The sequence below is a fragment of the Dermochelys coriacea genome, chromosome 26 (genome assembly GCF_009764565.3).
Source record: "Dermochelys coriacea isolate rDerCor1 chromosome 26, rDerCor1.pri.v4, whole genome shotgun sequence".
Taxonomy (NCBI): domain Eukaryota; kingdom Metazoa; phylum Chordata; order Testudines; family Dermochelyidae; genus Dermochelys; species Dermochelys coriacea.
This window is the reverse complement of record NC_050093.1, coordinates 14,603,775-14,620,490: the sequence shown is the minus strand read 5'-3', so window position 1 is coordinate 14,620,490 and position 16,716 is coordinate 14,603,775. Positions and strand designations below refer to the sequence as shown.

Below are 16,716 nucleotides of genomic sequence, written 5' to 3'. Positions count from 1 at the left end.
TGCGGGGCCGGTGTTGCTGGTCGCCTGAGTCCCCCTCCCTGCGTGGGGCTGGCCCGAACCCTGCCCCCGCTCCCTGCACGGGGCTGCCATCACTTCTCGCTCGAGCCCTGCTTGCCCCCGGCCCGAGCCCTGCCTCCCCCTGCCCCGCGTGGGGCTGGCATCACCCTCCCCCCCGCACATTCCTCTGCACCCCACGTTTTTGAGAAAAGTGGGCATTTGTCCTGTTTGATCTTGTTTGATCCAGTTGTCAAGAGCAAACGGGACAAACGCCCACCTTTGCCAAAAACGTTGGGCTGGCCAGCACAGGGCTGTGCTCTGCGCAGTGCTCACCATCTTGCTGGAGACATGCATTGGCTCGTGTCCCCAGCATTGTGTGGCTGCCCAGCTCCTTGAGGGACACGCCATGCGGCAGAAGCACAGAAATGGGGCCAGGTGCTAGCTTAGGAACTGCAATCCCTGCAATGTAGAGAGGCTGACGCTGTCTGGGGCTCGGCCCTTCTTATCTTCCCTTATATTATTTGATTCGGTGAGTGGGAGGACCAGGCATGTAAGCTTCCTGCTCTTCACATGCACAGACTAAGAAGCAGTATTATGACCACGAGGTGGAGAACCTGGAGCGGCACCATCGGCAGGCCCGGGAGCGCCAGGAGCACGAGTTCACCACCAGGCTACGCGATGAGGCCAAGCGGCTGAAAGCCCTGCAGCAGAAGGATTATGGCAAGAAGCTGTCGGCCTTTAGGGGCAACAGGAGAGAGGTACCCCACGTGCGGAGACCCAGACCCACAGAACCTACTGCCCCCATGCCAGTGGGACCTTGATCTCACCCCCACCCCAAGCCAATGGGAACTAGGAATCTTCCCCCTCGCCAATGGGAATTAGGGATCCTCCCCCTCGCCCAAGCCAATGGGAGCTCAGGATCCTTGCCCCCGAGCCTAGGGGACCTAGGGAAGTGATAGACCCCCCAGAATCCGATTTGGAGACGGATAGAGACCTCTTTAATATTTTTAATTAAATAAATACTAATGAGCCACTGGGACCTAGACATCTTTCTCCCCTTCCCCTTCCCCTCCCCCTAAGCCAATGGGAACTATGGGTCTTTTTCTGAAGCAATGACATTCAAGAACCCTGCTGCTCAGATTCTAAGCATCCTTCCTACTTAGCCAATCACATCTATGCACCCCTCGCTTAGCCAATAGGATCCAAGGATCCCTTTCCCGGACTATAAGAATCCTGGTCACTGAGCCTATGACATCTAAGCTCAGGTGGCAAGCTTTCCCTGCACCTACCGCTGGGGTTACTTTCATGCTGTGGGTACCTCTGGGTCCCATGATGGTCCTTGTATTGCTGTTCCAGCATGAAGGCAGGATTGATAATGACTGGAGCCCAGAGGGCAGAGATCCCAGCCTAGGCCTGCACTGTTCTAGTTTAGCTGCAAAGCTGGGATTTTCCATAAGGCGGAAGGCGGGTACTGCAGCCCCTTTGGGCCTGTGGAAAAACCCAAGCCTCAGGACATGAGATCCATTGCATAGACACTTTTTTTTTTCCCCCCACCAAATGCATTCGATGAAGTGAGCTGTAGCTCACGAAAGCTTATGCTCTAATAAATTTGTTAGTCTCTAAGGTGCCACAAGTACTGCTTTTCTTTTTGCATAGACACCGTAACAGTAAACCTGAGCTGGCCTCCGGCCGAACAGGCTTTCTTCTAATGTTTAGTCAATGTCCACATCTAGATGCCAGCTAGCAAGGAGCGTGTGGAACACCATCCCTCCCTGGGCTCGAGGCAGGAATTGCTGTGTGAAATTCCTTGCCCTGCTGATGCAGGCAGTCAGAGCCAATGAGCAGGAATGGCCCCACTAGCCCTATGGGTACTGACCCCCAGGCACTCGAGATAAGCAGGCTGATAAACGGGGGCAGGGCAGCCTAGAAGCTAGGCCACTGACCATGACAGGTCCCAGCTGATGGAGCTGACACATGGCAGCAGCTCCCCATGGCAGCTGAGCTTGGGAATCTGCACTAGCCGGCTGATGAGTTAATGGGATGCGATAGTTTTAAGAATCTGGCTGCTCTGAGGCCAGACCCATATGTTTCCCTCTGGCAGGAGCAGAGATTTCTGCAGCAGCAGCAGGAGGACCTAAACCTGGCCTTGCAGAAAGTCGTCCAGGAGCACAAGAAGAAAGTGACCTCTATCGAGTGGGAGTGCGTCAGCAAGATCCACAGCCTCAGGAGAGGTAGAGCTGAGGTCTGGGAGGGATAAGGGCTGAGCTGCAGAGATCAGAGAAGTGTCTGGTTGGAAGGGACCTTGGGATGTCATCAAGTCCAGGCCCCTGTGTTGGGGCAGGACCAAGTAAACCTAGACCAGGGATTGGCAACCTTCGGCACGCGGCTCATCAGGGTAATCCACTGGCAGGCCGCAAGACATTTTGTTTACGTTGACTGTCCGCGGGCAAGGCCACCCGCAGCTCCCAGTAGCTGAAGTTCGCTGTTCCTGGCCAATGGGAGCTGCGGGAAGTGGCGGCCAGCATATCCCTGTGGCCTGCACCGCTTCCCACATTATTCCTGAAGTGCAGCACCCAAAATTGAACACAGTACTCCAGCTGAGGCCTCACCAATGGCAAGCAGAGCGGGACAGTTACCTTCCATGTCTTACATACAATGCTCGAGTAGGATTCTCGCTTAGGGTACGAGAGGTCCCGGGTTCATATCCCGGACAAGCCCTCCCTGAGGTTGTGTTTCAGTGGGGAGGGATAACTCAGTGGTTTGAGCACTGTCTTGCTAAACCCAGGATTGTGAGCTCAATCCTTGAGGGGGCCATTTAGGGATCTGGGGCAAAAACTGGGGATTGGCCCTGCTTTGAGCAGGGGGTTGGACTAAATGACCTCCTGAGGTCCCTTCCAACCCTGATAGTCTATGATTCTCCTGTTAATACACCCCAGAATGATAGTAGCCTTTTTCACATCATTGTTGACCTATATTGGGTTTCTGATCCACGACAACCCCCCAGATCCTTTTCAGCACTACGACGGCCTAGCCAGTTTGTCCCCATTTTGTAGGTGTGCATTTGATTTTTCTTCCTCTGTGAATTTTGCCCTTGACTGTATTGAATTTCATCTTGTTGATTTCAGACCAATTCTCCAATTTGTCAAGGTCATTTTGAATTCTAATCCTGTCCTCCAAAGTGCCAGCGACCCCTCCCAGCTTGGTTTCATTTGCAATTTTTATAAGCAAACGTTCCTCTCCATTAATGAAGTCATTAATGAAGATATTGAATAGCACTGGACCTAGGACTGACTCCTGCAGGACCCCACTAGATACATAAGAACGGCCATTCTGGGTTAGACCAAAGGTCCTTCTAACCCAGTATCCTGTCTTCCGACAGCAGCCAATGCCACATACCCCAGAGGGGATAAACAGAACAGGCAATAATCAAGTGATCCATCCCCTGTTGCCCATTCCCAGCTTCTGGCAAACAGAGGCTAGGGACCCATCCCTGTCCATCTTGGCTAATAGCCATTGATGGACCTATCTGCCATGAACTTATCTAGTTCTTTTTTTAACTCTGTTATAGTTTTGGCCTTCACAACATCCTCTGGCAAAGAGTTCCACAGGTTGACTGTGTTGTGTGGAAAAATACTTCCTTCTGTTTGTTTTAAATCTGCTGCTTATTAATTTCATTTGGTGACCCCTAGTTCTTGTGTATTATGAGAAGGAGTAAATAACACTTCCTTATTTACTTTCTCCACACCAGTCATGATTTTATAGGCCTCAATCATATTCCCCCCTTAGTCGCCTCTTTTCCAAGCTGAAAAGTTCCAGTCTTGTTAATCTTTCCTCATACGGAAGCCATTCCATCCCCCTAATCATTTTTGTTGCCCTTTTCTGAACCTTTTCCAATTCCAATACATCTCTTTTGAGATGGGGTGACCACATCTGAACGGAGTATTCCAGATGTGGGCATACCATGGATTTATATAGAGGCAATATGATATTTTCTGTTTTATTATTTATCCCTTTCTTAAAGATTCACAACATTCTGTTCGCTTTTTTGACTGCCATTGCACATTGAGTGGATGTTTTCAGAGAACTATCCACAATGACTCCAAGATCTCTTTCTTGAGTGGTAACAACTAATTTAGACCTCAACATTTTATATGTATAGTTGGGTTTATGTTTTCCAATGTGAATTACTTTGCATGCATCTACATTGAATTTCATCTGCCATTTTGTTGCCCAGTCACCCAGTTTTGAGAGATCCTTTTGTAGCTCTTCTCAGTCTACCTGGGCTTCAACTATCTTGAGAAATTTTGCATCATTTGCAAATTTTGCCATCTCACTGTTTACCCCTTTTTCCAGATCATTTATGAATATGTTGAATAGGTCTGGTGCCAGAACAGACCCCTGGGGGACACCGATGTTTACCTCTCTCCATTCTGAAAACGGACCATTTATTCCTACCCTTCGTTTACTATCTTTTAATCAATTACCAATCCATGAGAGGACCTTCCCTCTTATCCATGACAGCTCACTTTGCTTAAGAGCCTTTGGTGAGGGACCTCGTCAAAAGCTTTCTGAAAATCTAAGTACACTATATCCACTGGATTCCCCCTTGTCCACATGCTTGTTGACCCCCTCAAAGAATTCTAGTAGATTGGTGAGGCATGATTTCCCTTTACTAAAACCATGTTGACTCTTCCCCAACAAATTATGTTCATCTATGTGTCTGACCATTTTGTTCTTCACTATCGTTTCAACCAGTTTGCCCAGTACTGTAGTCAGACTTACCAGCCTGTAATTGCCAGGATCACCTCTGGAGCCCTTTTTAAAAATTGGTGTCACATTAGCTACCCTCCAGTCATTTAGTACAGAATCTGATTTAAATGATAGGTTACAGACTACAGTTATTAGTTCTGCAATTTCACATTTGAGTTCCTTCAGAACTCGAGTGAATACCATCTGGTCCTGGTGACTTATTGCTGTTTAGTTTATCAATTTGTTCCCAAACCTCCTCTACTGACACCTCAATCTGGGACAGTTCCTCAGATTTGTCACCTAAAAAGAATGGCTCAGGTTTGGGAATCTCCGTCACATCCTCAGCCATGAGGACTGATGCAAAGTATTCATTTTGTTCCTCCGCAATGGCCTTATTGTCCTTGAGTGCTCCTTTAGCATCTCGATCGTCCGGTGGCCCCACTGGTTGTTTAGCAGGCTTCCTGCTTCTGATGGACTTTTAACATGTTTGCTATTACTTTCTGAGTCTTCGGCTAGCTGTTCTTCAAATTCTTTTTTGGCCTTCCTAATTATATTTTTACACTTCATTTGGCAGAGTTTATGCTCCTTTCTATTTTCCTCACTAGGATTTAACTTCCACTTTTTAAAGGATGCCTTTTTGTCTCTCACTGCTTCTTTTACTCTGTTGTGTAGCCACAGTGTCGCTTTTTTGGTTCTCTTACTGTGTTTTTTTATTTGGGGTACACATTTAAGTTGAGCCTCTATTATGGTGTCTTTAAAAAGTTTCCATGCAGCTTGCAGGGATTTTACTTCTGGTACTGTATCTTTTAATTTCTGTTTAACTAACTTCCTCATTTTTGTGTAGTTCCCCTTTCTGAAATTAAATGCTATAGTATGGGACTGTCGTGGGGTTTTCCCCACCACAGGGATGTTAAATTTAATTATATTATGGTCACTATTACCAAGCGGTCCAGCTATATTTATCTCTTGGATCAGATCCTGTGCTCCCCTTAGGACTAAATCAAGAATTGCCTCTCCTCTGGTGGGTTCCAGGACCAGCTGCTCCAAGAAGCAGTCATTTAAGGTGTCAAGAAACTTTCTCTCTGCATCCCATCCTGAGGTGACATGTACCCAGTCAGTATGGGGATAGTTGAAATCCCCCATTATTATTGAGTTTTTATTTTTATAGCCTCTCTAATCTCCCTAAGCATTTCACAGTCACTCTCACCATCCTGGTCAGGTGGTCAGTAATATATCCCTACCGCCATATTCTGCTTATTCAAGTATGGAATTACTATCCATGGAGATTCTAGGGTACAGTTTGGTTCATTTAAGATGTTTACTTCATTTGATTTTACGCTTTCTGTCACATATAGTGCCCCTCCCCCACCAGCACGACCTGTTCTGTCCTTCTGATAGATTTTGTACCCTGGTATTACTGTGTCCCATTGATTATCCTCATTCCACCAAGTTTCTGTGATGCCTATTACATCAATATCCTCATTTAATACAAGGCACTCTAGTTAACCCATCTTATTATTTTGACTTCTAGCATTTGTATATAAGCACTTTAAAACTTGTCACTTTTAACTGTCTGCCATTACATGATGTAATTGAACGGGACTTTTTTTCATTTGACTGTTTCTCATCAGATCCTACCTGTATTTCATCATCTTCCTTCCTCTCCTCCTTACTTGGATATAGAGACTTTCCATTAATCGACCCTCCCCTAAGGGATGTCTCTGTCCGAACCACGTGCTCCTCCGCACCTGTCGGCTTTCCCCCAGCCCTCAGTTTACAAACTGCTCTAGGACCTTTTTAATGTTAAGTGCCAGCAATCTGGTTCCATTTTGGTTTAGGTGGAGCCCATCCTTCCTGTATAGGTTCCCCCTTTCCCAAAAGTTTCCCCAGTTCCTAATAAATTTAACCCCTTCCTCCCTACACCATCGTCTCATCTACGCATTGAGACCCTGCAGTTTGCCTGTCTAATTGGCTCTGTGCGTGGAACTGGGGGCATCTTGGAGAATGTACCATGGAGGTCCTGAACTTCAATCTCTTACCTAGCAGTCTGAATTTGGCCTCCAGGACCTCTCTCCTACCTTTCCCTATGTCATCGGTACCTACATGTACCACAAACACTGGCTCCTCTCCAGCACTACACATAAGTCTATCCAGATGTCTCGAGAGATCTGCAATCTTCACACCAGGCAGGCAAATAACCATGTGGTTCTCTCAGTCATCACAAACCCAGCTATCTGTGTTTCTAATGATCAAATCCCCCATAACTATTACTTGTCTCTTCCTAATAACTGGAGTTCCCTCCCCTGGAGAGGTATCCTCAATGCGAAAGGAGACCACATCATCAACTGGAAAGAGGGTCCCAACTATGGGATTGTTTCCCTCTGCTCCTGTTGGATGTTCTCTTTCCCTGAGACTTTCATCCTCCTCAACAGCACAGAGGCTGTCAGACCAGGGGTGGGACCGTTCTACCGTGTCCCGGAAAGTCTTTTCTATGTACCTCTCTTAGCCCCTCCAGTTCAGCCACTCTGATCTCCAAAGCCTGTACAAGGTCTCTGAGGGCCAGGAGCTCCTTGCACCGAATGCACACGTACACCCTCTGCCTATAGGGCAGGTAATCATACATGCTGCATTGGGTGCAATAAACTGGGTAGCCCCTGCTCTGTTGCTGGACTTCTGTCTGCATTCTCTTTTGACTCCTGAAGCGTGTTCCTTTGTTATTGTTTTGTTTTTATCAGGGAGTGGTTGTGGTTTTAAGTTTAAAGAATGCTAAGTGTATCTAGCTCCCCCTCACAATCCCCCTCTAAAACAAGCACACCACAAACACAAACATACACACACTACAGACAATAAACTTACCTCCAGGGTCACGTAATCCCTCCTCCTTCACCTGGAGAACTCTCTCACAAAACTTCCCTGTGAGCCAATCCTGGTCGCTAGTTCCTTGAGTCACTTAGGAGTGAGTTTTTTAAACCCCATGTCTTCCTGAGTAGCCCTGTCCCCTAGTTAAGGGTTGATGGGTGCTAACAGGCTTAGGGATCAAAGCCTCGTTAAGAAGCTTTCAGGCTTGCCTAGCAGGCCACTAGGCTCAGCACATGGTCCCCAAAACTAACAGACCACACCGTATATTTCAGTCAAGCAGCAAGCACACCACACCTTCCCAGTTGGATACCTACTCTTTGAGTACAGTTTTGCACCCACATTATAGTAATTTCATCTAGATCACATTGCCCTCATTTGTTTATGAGACTATCATGTGGGACTAAAAAGAAAAGGAGTACCGGTGGCACCTTAGAGACTAACAAATTTATTAGATGCATCCGATGAAGTGAGCTGTAGCTCACGAAAGCTTATGCTCTAATAAATTTGTTAGTCTCTAAGGTGCCACCGGTACTCCTTTTCTTTTTGCGAATACAGACTAACACGGCTGCTACTCTGAATCATGTGGGACTGTGTCAAAAGCCTGACTAAACCCAAAATACCTCATGTCTCCTGCTTCCCCCATCCATTAGGCCCGTAGCCTGTCCAAGAAGGGAATTAAGTGGTTTGGAATGATTTGCTCTTGACAAATCCATGCTGGCTATTCCGTAGAACCCACTTATCCTCCAGGTGCTTACAAACTGATTAATAATGTGTTCCAGTATCTTTCCAGGTTTCAAATTTAGGCTGAGTGGTCTATACTTCCTTGGGGACTTTTTTGTTCTCCTTTCCGGTGTTTGCCTCTCTCCAGTCTTCTAGGACCTCACCCCGACTTCCCTGCATTCTTGAAGAGAATTACTAGTGGTTCCGAGGTTGCTTCAGCTAGTTCCTTAATTTCATCAGGCCCTGCAAACTTGAATACATCTAACTTATCTAACTATTCTTTAACCTGTTCTTTCCCTAGTTTGACTTGAATTCCTTCCCCCTGGTTGTTAGTAATTAACATTATTGAGTAGCTGGTCACTGTTAAACTTTTTACTGAAGCATTACACACCTCAGCTTCCTTGCTGTCATCACTGATTAGCTCTCCTTCCCCACTAAGAGGAGGACTTGTACTTTCCTTCATCTTTTCCTTGCTCCTAGCCTAGGGGAGGGCAAACTACCACCCACGGGCCGGATCCGGCCCGTGAGGGCTTCAATCCAGCCCGGGGGATTGCCAGCCCCGTGGTGCAGTAGGGCTAAGGCAGGCTTCCTGTGGCCGGCACCACGTCCCTGCGGCCCTTGGGGGGAGTGGAGGGGGGCAGAGGGCTCTGGGTGCTGCCCCCTGCAGATCCCATTGGCTGGGAACAGGGAACCACAGCCAATGGGAGCTTCGGGGGTGGTACCCACAGGCGAGGGCAACACACAGTGGAGCTGCCTGCTACACCCCACCCCACCCCCAGGAGCCACTTCTGGGAATGGCACGGGGCCAGGGCAGGCAGGGAGCCTGCCTTAGCCCCGCTGAGTGCTGCTGGCATCCCAGAGCTGCTCAAGGTAAGCGGCACCAGGCGGAGCCTGCACCCTGAACTACTCCCTGCATCCCAACCCACTGCCCTGAGCCCCCTGCCGCACCCAACCTCCTGCCCTGTGCCCCTTCCTGCACACCACACCCCCTCCTGCACCTCAACCCTCTGCCCTGAGCCCCTTCCTGCACACTGCACCCCTCCTGCACCCCGCACTCCCTTCCACATCCCAACCCCCTTCCCCAGCCCTACGGTCATGGCCCTGCATGCAATTTCCCCACCCAGATGTGGCCCTCGGGCCAAAAAATTTGCCCACCCCATCCTAGTGTATTTAAAACCCTCATCTTCACGCTGGTGTAGAGGGAGAAGGGGTAGCAGGGCTGTATGGCACTGGGGATTTAGCTACACCTGGGAGTCGTGTGGCTATTCGCTGCCCAGAGCAAAACCCCCCCCAGACATGCCTGCCACTGAGGGAGGGCCAGGGGACTGCCGCGGGCTCGGTAGGGGATGAGGGCTAGGCGGGAGTCTGCCGAAAGAAGGGACGAGACCAGGGAGCTGAGCGCACGTCTCTGCCCTCCCCAGCCCGGGAGGCCGTGGTGTGGAGCGTGGAGCAAGGCCACCTGCAGGAGAAGTATCATCTCTTCAAGCAGCAGGTGAAGGAGCAGTACTCGCTCCAGCAACAGCAGCTGAGCAAACGGCACGAGAAGGTGAGTGCGGGGCTGGCTGCTGTGTGGTCGGCAGCACCAACACGGCCCCCTCCACGGTATCTGAGGTCGGGCGAGGCCTCGGGGCACCCGTCAGCGCTGCAGCGGAACCGGGCGGGGGCCATGGGACCAATGGAGGCTGGACTGGTGGGATGCAGGTGAGGCCAGTAGCAACGGGGAAGGACTGGAGCCACCTGGGCCAGTGGGACGCAGGCAGCATGCTCAGCCCCGGAGCCGCGCTCTCCCTCCCCACCCAGCCTCCTCCCTCGGCTGCCCTGCCCCTGCCCTCCCCCTCCTCCAGGGCTCCGGTCCCAACCCAGGCTGGGCTCCTGGCTAGGGCTGAAAGAGGGGCCGGTGGTGGGGCAGGAGGGAGCCGGGCAGCCAGGCTCGCCCCTCAGCATAGCTCCAGCAGGCCGCCCCCCATCCAGGCCTGGCAGAGGGGGAGCCCGGAGGGGAGAATTCTGCCGCCCCCCTGCGTGGGGCCGGGTCTAACAGAGGCTGGTGCCACGCGAAGGCGGCAAGCAGGAGGAAGTGATGCGCAGGCTCAGGGTCACTTTCGAAGCACCCGGGCCTGTCCCATCCCGGTGGCCGGCCCCTGAGGCTTGCGCCCGCCTCCCCGCCAGGAAACCGAGCGGATGAGCCGCTTCCACCTCCTGCTGCTGGACGAGCTGAGGAACCAGCAGGCGCAGCAGCACGCGCAGCTGCTGAAAACCCAGCGCGGGGACGCCAAGCTCCGCCTCGCCCTGTTCAAGGAGAGTCTGAAGATCCAGGAGGTGACAGGCGCTGAGCAGAAGGACAGGACCAAGCAGGTACCGACCCCCAGCAGGCCCCACTCCCACCAAGCGCCTTCTCCAGAGCGGGCGGCAGGGCCCCAGGGTGGCCCAAGGCTGCCCCCAGCACAGAGCCCGCGTCAGCCGGGCCCTGGGGACGATGCCTTCTTGGCTGTGGGCCCAGGGACAGAGCCCCTGACCCAGAGCCGAGTGACCCTGTGGCTGGAGTACGTCCCCTCTGCCGGGGGGGACGGGACGAGAGAGTCCATGTGATGGAGTCACCAGCAGCTGGCCTGCCCCTGAACCCCCCAGCACATGGGGGCCCGGGGCCGAGCGGGCTCCTGGAGCTCCACCTGCCTCCCGGTCCCGCTCTGAATGGCCTCGCTGAGGCTGCCAGCTGGGCCTCGGGCCTCCTGCAGGGGGATGCCGCATCTGGCCAGCGGCATGTAAGCGCGGGAAGGATCCCGCTAGCGGGGGGATCTTTCCTGGCTCGCGAAAGGATCTGAGTCCTCAGTCCCACTCCCTTTACCCAGGGCTCCCCTCCCACTCTCCTGTGGGGCAGAGTCCTCGTAACCCCAACAAGGCTGGGCCCAGGATTCCTGGGGTCGACCCCCCAACCTGGTCGTGGTCACTTAGGGCAGGGGCTAGGGTGTCCCCACTCCGGGGTGCTCTCTCTGCACTGATCGTTACATACGGTTCAAAGCAAATACGATTTACTAAACAGCAACCAATTTAAAAATAAGGGAAAACTGGGAAAGGCTAAAGGAAAACCCGTCACCCCACTCTGTGGCCCGGGGACGTCACCACCAGCCTCTCTGGGATGTCAGGGCAGTTCAGTCTGTTCCTCCCATGTCCCAGGCCCTGGCTGTGCTGCAGGGAGGCTGCGGGTCGGACACTCGCTCTGGCGGTGGCCACACGCTCTCAGGCTCTCGGTGGCAGGACCCGTTGCCCCCGCCCCGTCAGGGTTACCTGTCCAGCCTGCAGGGCCTCTGGGCCGGGGGCGTCTCCCTGTTCTGGGCTGGCTGCCCTCTCTCTGTCCAGCTGCTCACTGCACCCGGCTCCGGACGGCTCCAGCCGCAGCCCCCTGGGCTGCCTTTTCTGGCCCCTCTGGGCACTGCAGCTCTGCTCCCAGCACTGACCTGCTCCCTGGGCTGCTTCTCTGGATGGCCCAGCCCTGCTCCCCAGCTCAGCTTGGCCCCTGCTCTCTCCTTAGCTCGGCCCCACTCTGTTCCGGGCCATTCCCGCTCACACATAGGACGGCCCCCCCCGGCCTCCTGACTCCCTCGTTAGCCTGCCCGTCTGTCAGTCAAGCTGACCTCTCCCCATTGCTCCTGGGAGCCGAGGGCTGTGCTGAGCAGGGCAAGGGATATAGAAGCTGGCAGGAAGGGCCCAGGCCGGCCCCATGGCTCAGGCAGGCAGAACGCGCAGTGGCTCCCCCAGCCCTTGCCGGGAGCGGAGTGTAACGCAGGGTGCCGGCCTGCTCCCCGCAGTTCCTGCAGCAGGAGGAGGGGCGCCAGCGGGCCGAGGTGCAGCTACACCAGCAGCACTACAAGGAGCAGCTGCAGGACTTGCAGCAGCATCTGGCTGAGAACCTGAGCGAGCTGGAGCAGCTGCAGGTGAGTTCGAGCAGCGTCCGGGCAGCTCGCCGTCCGGCTCCCGTCCCCCTTCACCGGAGGCGGGGGGGTGGGCGTGTGTGTGGGGGGCTCTTCCCCCCAGCCCGTCCCCCAGCCCAGATGGCTGATGTGGGACAGAGCACTGCCCTGCAGCCACCTCTGAAGGGGGACCGTCCAGCTGGCCCTTGCAGGTGCCGGCATCACTTGCCTGTCAGCGTTTGCAGGCCTGGTGGCTGTGCCAAGGGCCCCGGGGCCTGGCGTGGATTCGATCTGTGTCAGTGGCATGATCCCAGAGCCTGGCAGGGCCCTTCCTAGTCACTGCCAGTCTCCGCTCGTTGCCCGCGTTCATGATATGTAATTGCTCTCACCTTGCCTGTCTCCCAGACCGAGAAGCTCCGTCTGCTGGTCGAACAGGAGAAGAAGCAGCTGAAGGGGCTGGACGACGAACACACCCTGGAGCTGAGCGAGTGGAAACAGCGGCTTGTTACCCGCAAAGAAGTGAGCCTCACCGAGCGCCTCCAGCCTGCGCTGGGGCCATCGGATCACCGGGGCTGGCAGCGGCCCCGAACACCCCTGCAAAGGGGGTTGGGTTCTAGGCCCAGCTGTGCCACAGACCCTCACTCAAGGTCCTTCCCCGTGCTGTGCCACAGCGTCTCCAGCTGTACTGCGGGGGGACAGACCCCGAGCTGCCAGGCAGGGGCTGGTGCCTGGGAGCTGCTTCGATGCTGCAGAGATCATGACAGTACCTCAGCAGAGCTCTCGAGCCTGCTCCCTCTTTCACACACAACACGTTCCCACTAGCTTCGACACAATCGAACCCTTGAATGACACCTGCTTACAGCAGTATTCTCCTCTCCTGGCTTCAGGCACCCCGGCGCCAGGCCCAGCCCAGCCTTAGCTGGCGGTTGTGGAGACTCCCCTGTTTATCTACCAACTGCTGCTTTGAACCCAGAATGTCCCTGCTAGGGCAGGGAAAGGGCCTTTGCTGTAAGACAGGGCCCAACCAGCTTCACTGGGCAGTGGCCACAGGGGTCCCAGTGGTGCAACTCCCAGTGCCTGCCCAGAAGATCCAAACTGCGCTGCCTATAACCCAAAACGCTTTGTTCCATGTCTGCTCTAGATGCTTGAGGAGGAGCTGGCTCACTTGAACCCACTGCAGAAGGGGCTACACCATGGCAGCGAATCAGGCAGCAGGATATCCCGGTTCTTCCACTTCCCTTCCTGACAGCCCGCATAGGATCCCAGCGGGGATGGCCAGCACGGGTCCTAGGCTCCTTCTCCCCATGACCTGCAGAACAGCTCGGCCCCAGAGAGCCGGAGCAGAGAAGGTGCCTGAGAGCAGGCAGGAGAAAATCCCTCCTGTATCTGTATTCAGGGGGTTTGATCAAGGTGCAGTTCAACCAGAAAGGCCACACCTGTGACAGAGTCAAGGAGCCCTGCAGCAGAAACGGCTCTGGCTGGGCTGCTCGCTGCAGCGAGACACTGCAAGGGTGATCCACAATCCTAGAGCGCTGCAGTAAGGAGGTCAAGACAAGCAGATACACATGGCATGTAGTGGTGGGCAGAGGAGAAGACAAGTGCATCTCAGACAGTTGGACACAGAGCCTGTAGGGATATGGGACAAACAGTTAATATGGTCCGCTGGAGGGGAAGATTCAGCACTAGCCTAACCCCTCACCCAGCTGACTGCATTCTGCTCCCTAAGCTGCGAGACTGAAATCCTCATGCCCTCAGTGCTGGGAGTGGGGCGGTTGTAGCTTATGGCAGGGGCAGTTCCATTATTTTCTCTCAACATCCCCATTTCTTGGTGAAGGTATCAAGGTCCAGACTCCAGAAAAAAATAATTTAAAAAGCTCAACAATAATGATAAGTAAATAAGATTTCAGGGTCTGTTCCAAAGCATCTGGCGGTCCGGATTTGGCCCACAGTCTGCCTTACTGAAACCTATGATGACAAAGCCAGGCCTTGGAGCAGCCCGGCAAGAGGAGCCCTGTACCTGCCGTTTCTAATTCAAGGTGCTGAGTGGCTGTGCAGTCCATTGACCACAAGTGGGTTTATTAGTGCTCTGAAATCTGGCCACCGGCACTTAGGCACGTTAATGTACAGGAGAATTGTAGGGGGCACCGATGAGGGGCTAACTTAATAAGCTAGGGTGCTGAACCAAAACTCCACCACTTTTTTTTTTAATGGGGAGTAAAACCAAACCCCCAACTCCAAACCTTGCCTGTCCCTAATTTAAGGAGAAACCTGGTTTTGCACTGGTTTGAGAAGAGAGACTGTGGGTTTTGGCAAAGCAGCTGTCATGACACTGGTTCGCCAAGGCGTGGCTGGTGCGTTTCCCCCAGCTGATGAAGAAGGTGCAGGAAGATGAGGTCCTGAAACACAAGTCCTTGTATCAAGAGGCCTGGCATGAGGCCTAAGGCCTGAGCCAAAGTAATGGTCAAGGCTTTGCTGATATAAAACAAAAAGCTATGAGAGAAGAGTCAGGCCCTGCTCACAGGATCTGGCAAGAAGAGGGCTGATGCTGCAGAAACACACATACCTAAAAGGTACTCGGCCCAAGTGATGTCAACACTTGCCAGGCTGGTACCAGAACACTCCAGCACAAGCACATTCCACTCAGATAACGAGGAACATGCGGACCCACCCTAAAGACAGGGTCAAAGGGATAATATGATAGATGGGGTTGCTTTGCTCGAACCAACATGTGCAAGGCGATAGGTGGCACCTTGATGCATAAAGGGGTGGTACCTCAATATGTCAGGAGTGAGGTGTAACTTGTTTGTACCCGTGTATAAAAATGGACCTTTGAGGGGTTGTCTTTGTCTGGCTGAGGAGGCAGTGGAGCGTCACTGAGCGAGCCGGTCCATTGTCAGGGAGCACATATGTCCTAGCAGAACTGTAGACATCTGATCTGGGGAGCTAGAGACTGTGTTTCATTTAGCAATAAACCTGGCCGAGTGTCTTCATACCTTATCGGAGTTTGTGGTCATTGGGGGTTCTCTTGGGGTTTGCTGTGCCAGCGATTCACGCAGAGCCGGGGCAGCACACAGAAGGAACACATACACACAGCCGACTTATCAACACTGGACAGAGCAGAGCACCATACCAGTGACGTCTGACCACAGAAGGTACACGGGTTACTCAGGCAAACTTTTCTCCCAATACATGCCAAAGAAAAGTGTGACATTAAAGCAGCTGGGGGGGGGGGGGGAGTAAGAATTTTCCTTCGTTTGTGCCTTGATCCGTAAGTTTTCCTAATGACCTTGCCAGGCTGCCTTTGAAATATCAAAGACGAGGGGTAACATTTCCAAAAGTACATCAGCAACTAAAGAGTTTAATGACAGGTTTCAGAGTAGTTTAAGGTGCAATGAAAGAGCCCCAGCTCCTCCCACAATCTGCAATAGTCCTATTACAATCCATACAACGTGTTCTGCATCAGCTGGAGCTGGTGTGGCTCCTTGTACTGAATTCCACTTGCTTAAAGGCTACTGACTGCTGCTACTCATGGCCACAGCTACTGCAAAGCTGGGGAAGAGAATTGAAGCTGATTGTAGGGTTGCCAAGCATGCGGTTTTTGACCGGTCCATCCAGTCGAAAAGGGACCCTAGCAGCTATGAGCAGCACCACCGACCGGGCCGTTAAAAGTCCGGTTAGTGGGGCTAAGGCAGGCTAGTCCCTACCTGTCCTGGCACCACGCTGTACCCCAGAAGCAGCCAGCAGGTCCAGCTCCTAGGCAGGGGGCCACAGGGCTCCACAAGCTGCCCCGGCTCCAAGCACCAGTGCCACATTCCCATTGGCCAGGAACTGCAGCCAGTGGGAGCTGGGGGGGTGGGTGGGGGGGGAGGGCGGTGCCTGCTGGCAAGATCAGCACAGGGAGTTTCCTGGCCACCCCCCCACCCCGGCCTACAAGCCAGACCTGCTGGACACTTCCAGGGCACAGCACCAACCCAGGGCAGGCAGGCAGCCTGCCTTAGCCCCGCTGACTGGGAGCCACCAGAGGTAAGCCCGTGCCCCAACCTCGAGCCCCAATCCCCTGCCCCAGCCCTGAGCCCCCTGCAAACCCAGAGCCCCCTCCTGCACCCCAAACCCCTCATCCCCAGCCCAGAACCTGTATCCCCAGCCAAAGCCCTCACACCCTGCACCCCAACCCTCTGAGTCCCCTCCCACACCCTGAACCCCTCATCCCCAGCTGCACCCGAGCCCGCACCCCTAGCCCAGAGCCCATACCCTCTCCCACACCCCAACTCCCTGCCTTAACCCACAGCCCCCTCCCACACTCTGTTTCTCAACCCCACTCCCCAAGCTGGAGCCCCCTCCTGCACCGCAAACCCCTCATCCCCTGCCCCACCCCAGAGCCTGCACCCCAACCCTGAACCCCCTCATTTCTGGCCCCACCCTGGATCCCTCACCCCTTCAACACCCCAACCCACTGCCCCGTCCCAGTGAAAGAGAGTGAGGGTGG

The 16,716-nt window shown here is 53.6% G+C and overlaps 1 protein-coding gene across 1 annotated transcript in view; it reads left to right on the top strand.

The window, feature by feature from the left end:
* The window catches only part of LOC119848825 (serine/threonine-protein kinase 10-like), a 44,161-nt gene extending 30,018 nt beyond the window's left edge, over positions 1 to 14,143 (top strand). The window contains exons 12-18 of the mRNA XM_038385104.2: positions 576 to 755; positions 2,099 to 2,228; positions 9,747 to 9,871; positions 10,492 to 10,677; positions 12,129 to 12,254; positions 12,636 to 12,749; positions 13,372 to 14,143. Of these exons, the coding sequence (XP_038241032.1) occupies positions 576 to 755; positions 2,099 to 2,228; positions 9,747 to 9,871; positions 10,492 to 10,677; positions 12,129 to 12,254; positions 12,636 to 12,749; positions 13,372 to 13,476 (966 nt within the window). The 3' untranslated portion in view covers positions 13,477 to 14,143. The remainder of the gene's footprint in view (positions 1 to 575; positions 756 to 2,098; positions 2,229 to 9,746; positions 9,872 to 10,491; positions 10,678 to 12,128; positions 12,255 to 12,635; positions 12,750 to 13,371) is intronic.
* The last annotated feature ends 2,573 nt before the right edge of the window (positions 14,144 to 16,716 follow it).